Below are 15,572 nucleotides of genomic sequence, written 5' to 3'. Positions count from 1 at the left end.
TGTGCTCCTCTTTTTCTGGTGTCCCCCAGGCCAGGTTTGCAGATCCCTCTGCAGTGTGTGTGGACTTCCAGGCATCTTCAGTGCCCTTACGTACTGTATGAAATGCTGTGGGCATTGGGGGCTGGCATCAGGTTTTCTAGGAGGAGCTCAGAGCTTTCTTTATGTTTCCTAAGATCCGAGATCACAGAAAGCATGAGAACACTGATGCAGTACAACTCCCTGCCTCTAGCGTAGGAGGTGACGTGTTTCTGTCCTGGAGAGATTCCACTTTGTAGGAATCAGGGGCCTGGACTCTGAGGAGGGAGGCAAATGGGAAAAGCCACCCGGAAAGAGAAGTTACGGCCACAGACCTTGGCAAGTTCTTTCTCTGATGGGGATGTGCCCTAGTGTTAGGGGAGCAAAGGCAGTCTTTGTCCCTTTGTGTAAAACGCAGGGCTCCCCACTTTGAGAACCACCACGAGAATGCGGAGAGGCGATTCCTGATCAAGTCTGGAGACAGCTCAAAGCAGAATAGCAGCCTTAGGGACCTGGCCACGGAAGGCACCTGGTCCGTTCTTAGTGGCCAGAGCCACCTGATGGTGCTCCCTCTGTGCTGTGGTCCAGGGCCCTCTATGACCGGCTGGCAGACGTGGAGCATGAGCTGAGCTTTAAGAAGGATGACATCCTCTACGTGGATGACACCTTGCCCCAGGGCACGTTCGGGTCCTGGATGGCTTGGCAGCTGGACGAGAATGCCCAGAAGATCCAGCGTGGGCAGATTCCCAGCAAATATGTGTAAGTGTTGTCTGAGCCTGGGGCGGGCTGGGGCAGGGGTTGCCAAGGGCAGCCAGCCATGGAGCTGTCCCATGAGGGGTACTAGGGCCAGGACTGCTGGAGGAGGGACTCTGCTGCTCATCTTAGCTTCCGCTTTCTACATTTTGCCAAAAGTGCTGATCTAAAAAGCTGCTTCTAGTGTGAGTCAGTGCTGTATAGAGCACAGTGGTGGGTCAGGAAAAATGTTTTAGAAAAATGAATTTGTAGAGATACTCACACCTTGCTGCTCCCTCAAAGTGTACCATTCAGTGGTTTTCAGTATATTCATAGGTGTGTGCAGCTGCCACCACAGTTAATTTTAGAGCATCTCCATCACCTCAAACAAACCCCAGACCCATTCGCTGTCACCCCTAGTCCCTCTGTCCTTCCACCCAGCCCTCAGTCCTAGGTAGCCACTGCTTTGCTTCTGGTACTCATGGTCTTCCTCTCTGGACTTCTGTGTAGATGGGATTGCATAGTGTGGCCTTTCGTCCGGCTCCTGTCACTGAGCGTAATGTTTTCGAGGCAGCCTGCATCCTTGCATCATTCCCTTCTATGGCAGGAAGCATAATTTGTCATGTCACCAAGTGAAGGCTGCCCTAGCCAGTTCCTTTTGACACTGAGCTGAACATGCTGTAGTAGACATTGGCCTGCTCTGAGAGCTTGCCCTGGTGCTGGCGTTTGTGTCACCCCTGCAGCATGTACCGAGGGGTCCCAGGACGTGGGAAGTGATGTAGCCTTGAGACCTGCCAAGGGATGTCGGGGGAGCCCGGTGCCTGGCCCACCCTTGCTTTTCTCATCAGGAAGGGCAGGTAGGGTGGGGCAGCAGGGTCTCGATGGCCTTACCCAGCATTGTCCCCTGTGCCACAGGATGGACCAAGAATTCTCCAGGAGGCTCAGCATGTCTGAAGTCAAAGATGACAGTAGTGCCACAAAGACCCTGTCAGCGGCTGCACGCCGGTCCTTTTTCCGGAGGAAACACAAACACAAACGCAGCGGGTCCAAGGACGGGAAAGACCTGCTCGCCTTGGAAGCCTTTTCCAATGATTCCATTCCACTCTTTGAAGGCAAGTGGCTGAGCTCGTTTTCCAGTGGGTGGGGTTTGCTGAGGATCCAGGAGCTCCACAGCAGGGACTTAAACAAAAGAGAGGCTTACTTTGCTTTTGTGCACAAGTCTGGAGGTGTGTGTCCAGCTTGGTCACGGGGGGTGCTACCATCTTCAGAGCCACATCCATGGGGTGTGGCCTCCATCCTCCCAGTCACCGCCTGTCAGTGCAGCTGCAGCCATCACGTCCCTGTTTCAGGCAGCAGGAGGGAAGAAGGGGTAAGGCAGAAGTGTGCCTCAGCTGAATGCGCCTCTTTGAGCAGCTATCTGGAAGCCCTAACCTGTGACTCCACTTACATCTCATTGTCCACTTGCATGTTCAAGAGAGGTCAAAAAGGCATGTTTTAGCCGGGTGCAGTGGCTCACACCTGTAATCCCAGCACTTTGGGAGGCAGAGGCAGGTGGATCACCTGAGGTCAGGAGTTTGAGACCAGCCTGGCCAACATGGTGAAACCCTGTCTCTACTAAAAATACAAAAATTAGCTGGGTGTGGTGGTGGGCACCTGTAATCTCAGCTACTTGGGAGGCTGAGGCAGGAGAATCACTCGAACCTAAGAGGCGGAGGTTGCAGTGAGCTGAGATTGCACCACTGTACTCCAGCATGGGCGACAGAGCAAGATTCCATCTCCAAAAAAATAAAATAAAAATAAAAGGCATGTTTTATCTGGGTGCATTACTGGGCTCAGTAAGAGGTTCAGTTACTAAGGAAAAATGGAAGGATAGCTGTGGGGTAGGCAAAAAGCAGTCTCTGCTGAGTGCATTGCTTGCCATTTGCTTTTAGGTTATTACAGGCTGCTTGGTTGTGACCAAGGGCCATCGGTTTCTGCAGAACTTCGGCATTTCTAGCGTCAATCCTGTGTTCATTAACAAGTCTTCCATGATCCTTCTGGGGCAGGATGCTAGTCCAGGGCCGGAGTTGACTATCAGGAGATGGCGTACATCTTCTTGTAGACAGCCCTTGTGGAAAGGTTGCATTTGCCCTGCAAAGCAAGTGGCCCTTATAAACGTGGCTCCCAGGCCCTTGGTGTGTGTATCCTGCCCTAGAACCTGCCCTCCCTGGCAGTCAGGTGTGGGCGTGCAGTAAGCAGCAGAGTGTACGGCAGCCGGCTGCCTCCCTCCCTCCCTTCCCTTTTTACAGTGAAGACCTTAGGCCTAGGGAGTTGAGTGGATCACACTGTAGTGATTACATGGCCCACTGTTACTGTCAGTTAGGGCAAGGGTTGGCAAACTATTGGCCATGGACCAAGTCTGGCCCAACTGCCTATTTTTAAACAGTCTGTGAGCTAAGGATGGGTTTTTATACTTTTTATTTTTATTAATTTATTTGTTTGGGACGGAGTCTTGCTTTATTGCCCAGGCTGGAGTGCAGTGGCATGATCTCAGCTCACTGCAGCCTCCACCTCCTGGGTTCAAGTGATTCATCTGCCTCAGCCTCCCGAGTAGCTGAAATTATAGGGGCGTGCGACCACACCTGGCTAATTTTTTTGTACTTTTAGTAGAGATGGGGTTTCACGAAGTTAGCCAGGATGGTCTCGATCTCTTGACCTCATGATCCACCCGTCTTGACCTCCCAAAGTGCTGGGGTTACAGTCATGAGCCACCGCGCCTGGCCAGGTTTTTACACTTTTTAAAATGTAAGGTGTAAAGAAGTCTGTTAGCGTTTTGCTGATAACAGTTGCTTAGTTTTGGCATTTTGCCTTCAAAGCCTAAAATATTTACTGTCTTGCCCCTTACAGAAAAATTTGGGCCAGGCACGGTGGTACACACCTGTAATCACAGTACTTTGGGAGGCTAAGGTGGGTGGATCACTTGAGCAAGGAGTTTGAGGCCAGCCTGGCCAACATGGTGAAACCTCGTCTCTATTAAAAAACATTAGCCTGGTGTGGTGGGTCATGCTTGTAGTCCCAGCTACTGAAGAGGCTGAAGCAGGAAGATTGCCTCAGCCTGGGAGGTCACAGCTGCAGTGAGCTGTGGTCACGCCACTGCACTCCAGCCCAGGTGACAGAGTGAGACCCTGTCTCCAAAAAAAAAAATATTGCCAGCCTGTCAATCAAGGCGAGGTTTCTCTCTTACTTTGCTTTTTGGTTCTATTTCTTCATTCTTTGTGGTCTCTGCTCTGGTGCCCTCTGCTCCTTTCTCTGTAGGCACCGTCTCCAGTACGTTTGGCATTTGTCCAGCAGCGTTAGCATCTTTGAAAAATAGCCCTTTGTCTATTCTTTCATTTAGTTCCTCAGGCGTTTTTCAGTATATATCTTGAAGTTGTTATGAGGTACATACACATTTTGAATTGTTATATCTTCCTGGTAAATTGATCCTTTTATCGTTATGTACTTCTTGATCTCCAGCAATGTTTCTTGCTGAACGTCTATTTTATGTGATATATATATAGAGAGAGCGGGGGGGGGAGATGGAGTCTTGCTCTGTCACCCAGGCTGGAGTGCAGTGGCTCGATCTCGGCTCACTGCAACCTCCACCTCCCAGGTTCAAGCCATTCCCCTGCCTCAGCCTCCTTAGTAGCTGGGATTACAGGCAGACCACCATACCCAGCTAATTTTTGTATTTTTGTTAGTAGAGGCAGGGTATCACCATTTTGGCCAGGCTGGTCTTGAACTCCTAACCTTGTGATCCATCCGCCTCAGCCTCCCAAAGTGCTGGGATTACACGTGTGAGCCACCACGCGTGGCCTATGTGATGTTTTTATTGACATTACTAGTTTTCTTTTGGTTAGCTTTGGCACAGTTCATCTTTTTCCTTTACTTCAAACTTTTCTGTCACTTTATATTTAAATATCCCTTATAGGCAGCGTGTGGGACTTTTTAAATCCACTGTGGCAATCTGTCTTTTTAAAAATTTTGTGAAAGTGTAACATACATACAACAATATGCACATTCATTTACAGAAAATGAGCAGCATGAGGAATTTCCACAACCTGAGCACCCTGTGACAGTCCTTATTGTTTGGTCAGAGTATTTGCTCCATTATATATAGACATTTGCCATCTTACTGTTTTCCATTTGTTCTACCTAGTTCCTGTTTGTCCCTTTTTTCTTACTTTTTAAAAATTAATCATATGTTTGTTTTATTCTGCCCTGCCATCCTCTACCATCCTCTTACATATCCTGGTTTTTAGTTATTTGTTTCTGTTTTATGCTTTTGGGGGTTAAAATAGACCCCACAGCGTGCGCCTTTGACTTACTTCTAAGAGAAACCGTTACTTTGACCACTTCCATGATAATTCTAAAACATCAGACCACTAACTCCATCTACCTCTTTTCTAACTTGGATACTATTCTCATTTTATTTATTTTTTTGAGACAAAATCTCGCTCTGTCGCCCAGGCTGGAGTGCAGTCGTGCGATCTCGCCTCACTGCAACCTCCACCTTCTAGGTTCAAGCAATTCTCCTGCCTCAGCTTGCAGAAAGCTGGGATTACAGGCACCTGTCACCACATCTGGCTAGTTTTTGTATTTTTAGTAGAGATGGGGCTTCACCATGCTGGCCATGCTGGCATGTCTGCTCTGTCTTCACGTCACCTTCTCCTCCACGTGGGCCTCTCAACTCCCTCTGCCTCTCAGAGGACCCATGACGTTTTATTTAGGACCCACCCAGATACTCCAGGAAAAGCCCCTCCTCCCAAGGCCTTTCACTCAATCATCACTTCTTTTGTTGCATAAGGTAATGCTCATGGGATCTGGGGCTTAGGAGGTGATTTCAGTCTTTGGGGGACACTTGTCAGCCTGCCATGCTCATTGCGGGTGGCAATCTTTCCAGCTCATCTTTCCAGTCTCAGTGCTGAAGGCGGTGCCCCCACCTGTCTCCTACCATGTGTGGGTAGGCTTTTCTCTGCCTTTCTTTCTCAGAAAGAAATTTCCTAATTTCTTACCATACCATGCTCCCCCAGCATGGTTTTCGTTGTGTTTATCCTGCTCAGAAGGTTCCAAGCACTTTTTACATCTGTAACTTGGTGGTTTGGTCGGTTTTGGAGATTCCTGGCTACAGTTCCTTTAATATTGCTTCTGTGCTGACCTCGCCTCTCCTCAGCGTTTTCGTTCTTCGAATTACTTGGGGTAACATACCCTGTCTGTCTCCTGTCTTCTGGGCTCTTTTTCTCTTGTATTTTCCACTTCTTTCTCTTGATGCTTCTGCCAGCTTGGTTGTTTCTCCTCACCTTTTTCCTGTCCATCATTCCGCTCTTCTGTTGCATCCATTATGTTCTTTCAGAAAGTGTATTTTATGTATCACTCGAGAGTTTCCATTTGGTTCTTTTTTTTTTAACCAGGCTTTCTCTGCTGAGACTTTCCCTTTTGCCGTCTGTTCTCCTAAATACTTTAATCATATGTTTGTGAAGACTGCGTTTGCTAGCTGTCATGTGTGGTCGTCCCTGAGTCTCTTTCTGTGGTCTTTGTTTTTCTTGGTCCTGCCCCCTTGAATAGGCCTGGTTATTGTTTATTGAGATGTCGGAAGTTATGTTTAGGGGATTATCAGGCTCTGAGTGATGTTGCCAGCCTCCAGAGAGGGTCTGTCCTCTGCTCCAGAGGTAGCCACCGCTCGCAGATCACCTCGATCCAGCTGCAGACTCAGCTGACCTCAGGCTGGGTTGCAGCTTTTGTGCAGCTGATGATTCACCTTGACCCTAGGAGGTGGCCCACCAGTGGTCCCAGCCTGGGGTGTTCTCTACGGCCGCTCCATCCTAGGGAGCCTTGACTTCCAGTTTCTCACTCTGCAGCACTGGGAGGCCATGGAACACATGGCTCACTGCCTTAGTGACTTTATCTTTTTTTTTTTTTTTTTTTTTTTTTTGAGGCGGAGTTTCACTCTTGTTGCCCAGGCTGGAGTGCAATGGTGCGATCTTGGCTCACCGCAACCTCCGCCTCCTGGGTTCAGGCAATTCTCCTGCCTCAGCCTCCTGAGTAGCTGGGATTACAGGCATGCGCCACCATGCCCAGCTGATTTTTTGTAGTTTTAGTAGAGACGGGGTTTCACCATGTTGACCAGGATGGTCTCGGTCTCTTGACCTCGTGCCACTGGTCTCGGCCTCCCAAAGTGCTGGGATTACAGGCGTGAGTCACCGCGCCCGGCTGTGACTTTTAATCTTAGGCTCTTCTTGCTTTTTACAGCAAATGGCTTTAAGGGAAAACTTCTGATATCAGACTTAGTTCTTTGCTCTTCCCTTCCTCTGGAACATGACCCCTCAGGTCCTGGCAGCCCTGAACTCCATTTTGATTTCACCTGCTTTGGAGATTTTCAGAAACTTTTCCTGGGTTCTCATTCCTTATCAGCAGCCTTGTGCCTGAGCTCCCTGTCCTTATCAGCGGCCCTCTGCCTGGGTCCTCGGTCCTTGGCAGCAGCCCTCTGCCTAGGTCCTGGGTCCTTAGTCCTCGGCAGCGGCCCTCTGCCTGGGTCCTGGGTCTCGGTCCTCGGCAGTGGCCCTCTGCCTGGGTCCTGGGTCTCAGTCCTCGGCAGTGGCCCTCTGCCTGGGTCCTGGGTCCTGGATCCTCGGCAGCGGCCCTCTGCCTGGGTCCTGGGTCCTGGATCCTCGGCAGTGGCCCTCTGCCTGGGTTCTCTGCCTCTCACTCTCACTCTCGAAGTCTCTGCTTGCTCTAAAGGGGGAAAGGCCTGCAGAATGTCAGCTTCTACTACTCTGGTTTCCTTCTCTCCAGGATCTTCACATCTCAAATTCTGGCTTTCTCTGCCACATTATGGTGCCTTCAAAAATGTATTTCTCGTTTTTCACCCAGATGTTCTAGTTGTTCTCCAAGGGATACTGCAAGCTGTTCCATTATACCTGGGAGTAATAATCCCTGTGTAGTAGTTTAAAAGTTACCCCAAGTAATTCTGCTGCACATTGGGTTTTGAATTCCTGCTTTCGTTTATTGCTTCCAAATGCTGCATAGCATCCCTGGTAACCCCCACCCCTGATCGTGCACCTACCCGTAATGGTCTCCTAAGTGGACCCAGCTCTCCACCACCCGGAGCACAGTGCGTGTCTTTATGCTTGTCCCTTTAGGGACTTGTGTGGGAGTGCCTCAGAAATATGTGGAGGACTGGTTTTCCTTTTATCTTAGTCTGCTAGGGCTGCCATAACGAGATACCACAGCTGGGCACAGTGGCTCACATCTGTAATCCCAGCACTTTGGGAGGCTGAAGCAAGAGGATCGCTTGAGGCCAGGAGTTCAAGACCTGGGTAACCTGGCAAAAATCCCATCTCTACAAAAACTTTACTAATCAAGCGTAGTGGTGTGTGCCTGTAGTCCCAGCTACTCATGAGACCAAGGCTGGAGGATCACCAAAGCCCAGGAGTTCAGTGCTGCAATGAGCTGTGATTGTGACACTCCAGTTCAGCCTGCCAACAAAGCAAGAACGTATCTCAAAAACAAAAGTAAACCAAAAGCCAGTACCACAGACGAGGTGACTCAAATAACAAGAATTCATTTTCTCACAGTTCTCGAGGTTGGAAATCCAAGACCTGGGTGCCAGTGTGGTTGGTTCTGGTGAGGGCTTTTATCTTGGCTTGGACACGGCTGGCTCCTTGCTGTGTCTTCACGTGTTGGAGACAGGGAGAGAGATCTCTGGTGTCTCTTCCTCTTAGAAAGCCACAGTTCTATCAAATTAGGGCCCTCCTCTTCTGACCTCATTCAGTTTTAGTTACCTCCTGAAGACTTCATCTCCAAATGTAGTTCCATTGGAGGTTAGGTCTTCAGCGTGTAAATGTTTGGTCCACAGGGGACACAGTTTGGTCCACAGCACCTTTTAAAGAAAGCCATCGCAGTATGGTCTAAGATTAGAACTCCCAAGACCATGCCTTTGCTCTGTCCTGATGAGCTGTGATCTTGGATAGGCTGTTTTTCTTCTCCAGTTGGAGTCAGTGACTCAAAAGATGCTGTCTAGTCTTACAGTTCTGTAATTGTGAGGACCTCTGACAAATTGTCAGGGAGGAACAGGAATCTCCTAACTTGGTACCCCACGGTGTGAAATGTTAATAGTCATTAAGGGAGAATATGATTTTTTAAACCATTAACATTTTAATATATTTCCTTCCAGTTTTTTACTTAATACAACAAAACTGGGATTATACTTCATTATACAGTTTTTTAAAAAATTTTTTTAACTTTTATTTTTTAAATTTTTTATTCTTACCAAAATCAGGTGAAATAGGTTATACAGTTTTTATCCAGATATTTCCACTATCGTATCATTAGCATCTTCCCATCTAGTCATATTCTTCCAAACCATTATTTTAAGCACTGTACTGAATTCCACCCTAGAGTGACTGTGCCATAATTGAGAATATAATTCTTTTTTTTTTTTTTTTTGAGACGGAGTTTCGCTCTCGTTACCCAGGCTGGAGTGCAATGGCACGATCTCGGCTCACCGCAACCTCCGCCTCCTGGGTTCAGGCAATTCCCCTGCCTCAGCCTCCTGAGTAGCTGGGATGACAGGCACGCACCACCATGCCCAGCTAATTTTTTGTATTTTTAGTAGAGACGGGGTTTCACCATGTTGACCAGGATGGTCTCGATCTCTTGACCTCGTGATCCACCCGCCTCGGCCTCCCAAAGTGCTGGGATTACAGGCTTGAGCCACCGCGCCCGGCCCGAGAATATAATTCTTATACCAGTAAACGGAGGGAACGGTGCCATGTAGTGCCTGTCCGTCAGCAGGGAGGTGGGTAAGTCGATGCAGACTGAGCGTTCATGGGATGTTCAGAAAAAGTAGAGAGGCTCACCTCAGATCACCAGGGATGCCTCCCAGAAACACCCCCCCGGACGGACGGACGAAGGAGCGAGTCACAAAATATCCAGCACACTGTAACAATGTATATTCAAGATTTTCTTTAGTGTATAAAAATAAGTTTGTAAGAATAACCAGGATATACTTCCAGCTCCTAAGAGTGGTTACCTTCAAGGAGGCCAGTGGGACTGGGGTTGGGGAAGGGGTATCAGAGAGGAATGCTGGCCTTATCCATGAGGAGGTTTGGATTTGTTGCAGAGAGGGTTTGTTTCTGTAAACCCCTCTCAGAGGAAGCTCTTTGCCCTGTGCATGACTCATCCTCGGAGCCTTCACTCAGAACCACACGGGGTTCCAAAGCAGTGAATGTGACCACCAAACCCTCTCTAAGTTCTAAACAACAGAGCTGCTGGTCACCAGGTCAGGAAATGCTGCTTGGGAAATGCTGTGTAAAAGGCTGTGTGCATGTATGTGGACAATGATCGGTTTATTTATTTATTTTTTATTGAGATAGAGTCTTGGTCTATCGCCCAGGCTGGAGTACCATGGTGCAATCTCAGCTCACTGCAAACTCTGCCTTCCGAGTTCAAGTGATTCTCGTGCCTCAGTCTCCCGAGTAGCTGGGATTACAGATGTGCACCACCATACTCGGCTAGTTTTTGTATTTTTAGTAGAGATGGGGTCTTGCCATATTGGCCAGGCTTGTCTCAAACTCCTGACCTCAAACGATCCACCTGCCTCAGCCTCCCAAAACGCTGGGATTACAGGCGTGAGTCATGGCGCTCGGCAGTGATCACTTCTAAAAAGCACACACACGGGAATGGGGCAAGGGCAGAGGAGAGACTTGACTTACTGCCCTTGAGTTTGCCTACTCCCAAGGACTCCCAAGGAGTCCCTGCTTTGCAGTCACTCCTTGCTCTGCGTGTGCGTACAGATCCCTCCTGGCTGAGCCGCTCATGGACCCTTCCTCCTAAGCCTGCTGTCATCTTGTGGTCTGCCCTCCCTGTCACCCTCCTGCCCTGCTGTTTCTGGGGGTAGCACTCTCATCCCACTTCCTTCCTGGGCCTGTCCAAGTGGTCTCTTCACCCAGTCATCCAGCCACAGTATCTGCTGAAGCCCTGCTACTCCTGGAATTGCCAGGCAGCTGTTGCGTGCTGTCTTGCTGTTCATGTGTTGCTCTGTTGTGACTCTGTGGGGTGTGCTGGCGAGGCAAACACTCCGAGTCCAGGGACACGGGCATTCCTTGGGCTTCGTTTCTCCAGGTTGCTCATTGAGCAGGGTGTCAAAGATTGCCAAAGCGTGCACTTTTTAATGGCAAGAACTCTGTGTTCTACTCTTTATTGTGTTTCTGAGATGCCAGCACAGTTACTTATACCAGGGAGGTCCCAGGAAGATGCTTGCTGGTTTTTAGACTGTGCCTCCCTGTGAGGACTTTATTCATTTGGTGCAAGGAGAGGTTAACTACATGTATCAACTAGGATATTGATTTGACGGCTTTAACTGAAACCAAGTAACAGTGGCTTAAGCATGATGGGCGTTTTATTTCTCTGTCATGTGCAAGCCTGAGCTGCAGGTGTTCTGGGAGATGCCGTTGTGTTCTGAGGATCATCCAGGACCCAGGTCCCTTCCGTCTTGTGGCTCTGCCATTTCTTAAGGATTGTGCTCAACTGCATGGCCAGAGCTGGTTCACAGCACTCATCCATTCTAGCAGTGGAGATGGGGGAGCCTCACATCTGTCACTAGGCAGGCCTGGCTTACACCGACCACACCTTCCTGGGGAGTGAGAGCTCTACCTGCCAAACCCCAGAGGCTGCCTTGCCAGGAAGCAGAGGAGAATGGAGATGGGGCAGGGGAAGCAGGTGTGGGCCCACGAGGAAGAATCAGAGCAGAGGGAAGTGCTGGGATGAGTGGTTGAGACCAGTTGCCTGTGGTGTTCACAGAGTGCATGGTGGGTGCTTGTGCCAGACCCCAGGGGTGACCATGCCTGGGTATGCCCGGACATCAGACTTTCAGTGCTGAAGCTGGGGGAGTCCCAGGCAAACCAGAGTGGGCAAGGGCAGAGAGAGCAGGGTTCCCCAGCCCCACTCAGGTCCTCCACTCCAAGCTGGCGCCTTGACACTGCTGTTCTCTCTCCCTCAGATTCCGTGAGCCTGGCCTATCAGCGTGTCCAGAAGGTGGACTGCACTGCTCTGAGGCCTGTCCTGATTCTGGGGCCTTTGCTGGACGTGGTGAAGGAGATGCTGGTGAATGAGGCACCTGGCAAGTTCTGCAGATGTCCCCTTGGTAAGGGGCACCGTCTGTGCCTACTGGGCTCTTTGTCTCTGCGTCCTTGTCCACATGCCTGCCCAGCTGTGCACAGTGGGCAGCAGCACCGGGCCAATTTCACAGTGTTCTAGAAGCTTCCTGACATGGGTCAGATCCATGCGTGGCAGGACTAGGTTACTACTGACAGCTGCTGAGCAGTGTTCTTCCCCTGCTCCCTCTGCTGGGGCTCAGCAGGGCCTGGGGCTCCCTGATTCCTGTGTCTGTGCTTTACAGAGGTGATGAAGGCCTCCCAGCAGGCCATTGAGCGGGGTGTCAAAGATTGCCTGTTTGTCGACTATAAGCGGAGAAGCGGCCACTTCGACGTGACCACTGTGGCGTCAATAAAGGAGATCACAGAAAAGGTACCCAGGGCTTCAGCCTGGGGGTTGGGCACCCATTGGAGCATCCAATATGAGACCCCCCCCCACGCACAGCTCTGGGCCCCTGGTCCGTGATCCTCTGCCTCAGCGGCTCCCAGACCTTCAGTGAGCCCACCATGTCATGTTAATCTGAGTTCACCTGCACCTGGGCTTGCCCTCATGGCTGCTGTGTGTTCCTGCAAGCACATCCCTTGGCAGGGGTGGAGGAGCTGCCCTGTGTGTGTGCCGTCCCCTCTTCCTCTCTGCGGGGGGAGGTCTCATCTCCGATAAGTGTATTAAGCTCTGGGGAGAGACCTCTCTCGGGGCATCCCAGGACGGGGTCCCCAAATGCACATGCCGAACAATTTCACATGCACCTTCTGGGGACAGGAGCGCACCTTCTTTCAGGGTCCCTGCCCCTAAAAGGGCTGTGTCGCTTGATGCCTTTAAACTTCCTAGGCAGCACAAGGATGGGGACATCTGTGGGGAGTGCTGGCAGGGCAAACACTCTGAGTCTGGGGACACGGGCGCTTTTTGGGCTCTATTTCTCCAGGTTGCTCAGCTCGCTTTGCTGGGCTTTGCTTTCCTTCTCTGTTAGATGAAGGTGTTGGCTTCTCACTGCCGAAAGTGGGTGAGCTGTAGTCAGGGGAACGCCCCTGAGGAGGCTCTGGGGTTCGGGAACGCACGAGCCTGCACTCTGAGGCCTGGGACCACAGACTTACTTCAGTCCCAGCCACACAAAGGCTCAGCAGACCCGCTCTTCATTCGCTCAGTCTGGCAAAAATCAGGCTTCAGAGGCCAGGGTGGGGCAGGGCTTTCAGAAGGGCCCTGTATCTGGGCAGAGGCGGGAAAGGAAATTTGGAGTTGGGCTGGCCAGCCCCAGTCAGCCCCACCCAGCCCTGGCTCCCAGCCTTGGCTTTCATCACAGCCAGTGGGAGTTTCCTGGGTGCCGTTTCCCCACATTTCACCGTGTGGCTTTACTGCCTTGTCTGTGGGCAGAGCCCTGTGAGGTGAGGTGGGTCCTGCTGGTGGCAGGACAGAGGGCTGGCTGCCCTTACTGCCCCCGGGGCTCACTCTGCGCCCTCTGCCCCCAGAACCGACACTGCCTCCTGGACATCGCTCCCCACGCTATCGAGCGGCTGCACCACATGCACATCTACCCCATTGTCATCTTCATCCACTACAAGAGCGCCAAGCACATCAAGTAGGTGACTGGCTCCTTGGGCTCCACTGGAGTCTTGTCACAGGTGGGGCTGGGAGCCCAAGTGGGGAGCAGGGTATGTTGGGTGGGGGCCTGAGGAATGAGAGATGGGCCTGTGGGTCTTGAAATAGGCAGCACGTGTAGAAAATGACCCTTCCCTCTTGGTCCTGTGCCCCACTCATGGAGAGGCCGTGTCAGCCAAGCGCAGCCCTGTCCCTGCACCCTCTGCCACTTGGGTGCTGCCGCCGTTCCTTGTGCATGGCCAGCTTGGTCTGCACACCTCCCCTCCTGCCCCAGCCCCTTTCCTCTCTATGTGCTGCTTAAGAGCAGGGGAGCCGGTGGCCTGGACAGAGTCCCACTCAGCCTCGAGCTGGCTCATGACTCGGGAGCTTTGGCCTTCGCTGAGCTTCGGCTCCTGTGCTGGTTGGGCTGAGGGCTCGCCAAGGCCCTGCTTCATTTTGCCTTTCTGTACAGCCGAGCTCCTGGGACCTATGCTGGGAACTGCTGGTGCATCTGCTCCAAGTGCATGCGCTGGGGTGCCCTCCGTCCCCCCTCTGCCCAGAGCTGCCCCCGCAGCCTGCAGGCTGTTGCTGTGCTTTATGTGAGGAGCACATGGGGCCTCCCTCTACAGCCTGCCCCTGCCTCAATGCAGCCCCTGTTAGCCTGGGCAGAGGAAGGAAGGAGGGCCTGGAGGAGGCTCAGTGCTCAGCCTGGTGTCGGTTGGGCTGTCCCCACAGGGAACAGAGAGACCCCATCTACCTGAGGGACAAGGTGACTCAGAGGCATTCCAAAGAGCAGTTTGAGGCGGCGCAGAAAGTAGAGCAGGAGTACAGCAGGTACTTCACAGGTAGGTGTGCGTGGGCCTGGAGCGGGGAGCAGGCAGCAGGGAAGGAAGTAGAGGCTTCCCAAGACAGCTTTCTTAGCTGTGGAGAAACCCGCACTTGCTAGACGCTTCCCAGTGCCGTCATGAGCATATTCATTTTAAGTGAGGTGTTCCGACTGCAGTCCCTGGCTAGCAGCGGGATTCTTACAGGTTGAATGTTAAGTTCGCTAATCCTGGTCTCAGGTCCTGCCCGGCTTGCCTGGTCATTTTCACATGTGCAGTGGTGGGTCTGCCTCACAGCACAGGTGCCATGTCGTGCAGCCACAGCGTCCCTGGGCAGGGCGGGGACTGGAGCAGCCCCCAGTGTGCCAGCAGTGTGGACAGCGGAGGCTATGGCCATCTGTCCCTAGCACCCTCCAGGGCAGATGACTTTTGCAGTGGGATTTGGCAAACAGCAGCAACAACGAAGAAAAAAACGCTGCCCCCTTACCGCCTCTGGTCTTCAAATGGAAACAAACTCAGTCAAGTGTGGTTCCATTTTACCTTTCGGCCTTCAGCCTCTTTGGGAAAGTCATTTGCAGGGCATTAACATCGCAGTCACAGAGGATGGGACGGGGATTCTAAGTGCATTGTGGAGAGTGTTATGATTGAGTCCAGGGACCTGGACTTGGTGCCCGTGTGCGCATAGGTGTGTGCGTGTGCAGGTGTGCATGCCTGTGTGTGTGCAGGGGGTGTGTGTGCATGCCTGCACTTTCATTTCCAATTCCTTATAGGCTGGTACTTAGCCAAATACGCTGACAATTCCTAGAGGGACGAAAATATAAAACTCTGACACTTGCAGAAGATAAGCCCTGTTCTTTTCTTGTTAGATTCGACAAAATTATGACATCCCTTTTCCATAGCAGTTTCTAAAAGCTGTCAATTTCTGACATGCCTTGTTGCGGTGGAGGCTTGGTTTGTGTCCAGGTGTCGTTCTGTGGGGAACACTTAGGAGTAGCCCTGGCTGGTGTCTATAGACCCGTGTCAAACTCCTGGCCTAGTACGGAGCTTGCCCAAGTTAGAGTCGTCGTCTTGCTGTGACTCCGCTGGGCCGTGAGATGTCCGGCTCCTTACACCCGTCGTCATTTCCTGCAGAATCCTGCTATTGCCACATGCCCCCCAAACTTCTTCCTGATGCCCGGGGATTCCCCCAACTATTGCAACCCCAGCCCAGGGTATTACTGCAGTGGGCTGGGCAGTTCACATGTAAGCGGTCAACTC

At 51.4% G+C, this 15,572-nt stretch overlaps 1 protein-coding gene across 6 annotated transcripts in view; it reads left to right on the top strand.

Moving 5' to 3' along the window:
- Positions 1–15,572, top strand: part of DLG5 (discs large MAGUK scaffold protein 5) — a 147,268-nt gene that overhangs the window by 119,894 nt on the left and 11,802 nt on the right. For all 6 annotated transcript variants that reach the window (XM_032259182.1, XM_032259181.1, XM_032259180.1 and 3 more), the window contains 6 exons: positions 604–774; positions 1,663–1,859; positions 11,765–11,908; positions 12,164–12,291; positions 13,383–13,492; positions 14,227–14,336. In XM_032259182.1, coding sequence (XP_032115073.1) covers positions 604–774; positions 1,663–1,859; positions 11,765–11,908; positions 12,164–12,291; positions 13,383–13,492; positions 14,227–14,336 — 860 coding nt within the window. The remainder of the gene's footprint in view (positions 1–603; positions 775–1,662; positions 1,860–11,764; positions 11,909–12,163; positions 12,292–13,382; positions 13,493–14,226; positions 14,337–15,572) is intronic.

This window comes from Sapajus apella, unplaced genomic scaffold (genome assembly GCF_009761245.1).
Source record: "Sapajus apella isolate SASKATOON/1434 unplaced genomic scaffold, GSC_monkey_1.0 scaffold107, whole genome shotgun sequence".
NCBI lineage: Eukaryota > Metazoa > Chordata > Mammalia > Primates > Cebidae > Sapajus > Sapajus apella.
Note: the sequence above shows the minus strand (reverse complement) of the source record. Positions and strands in the feature narration are given on the sequence as shown.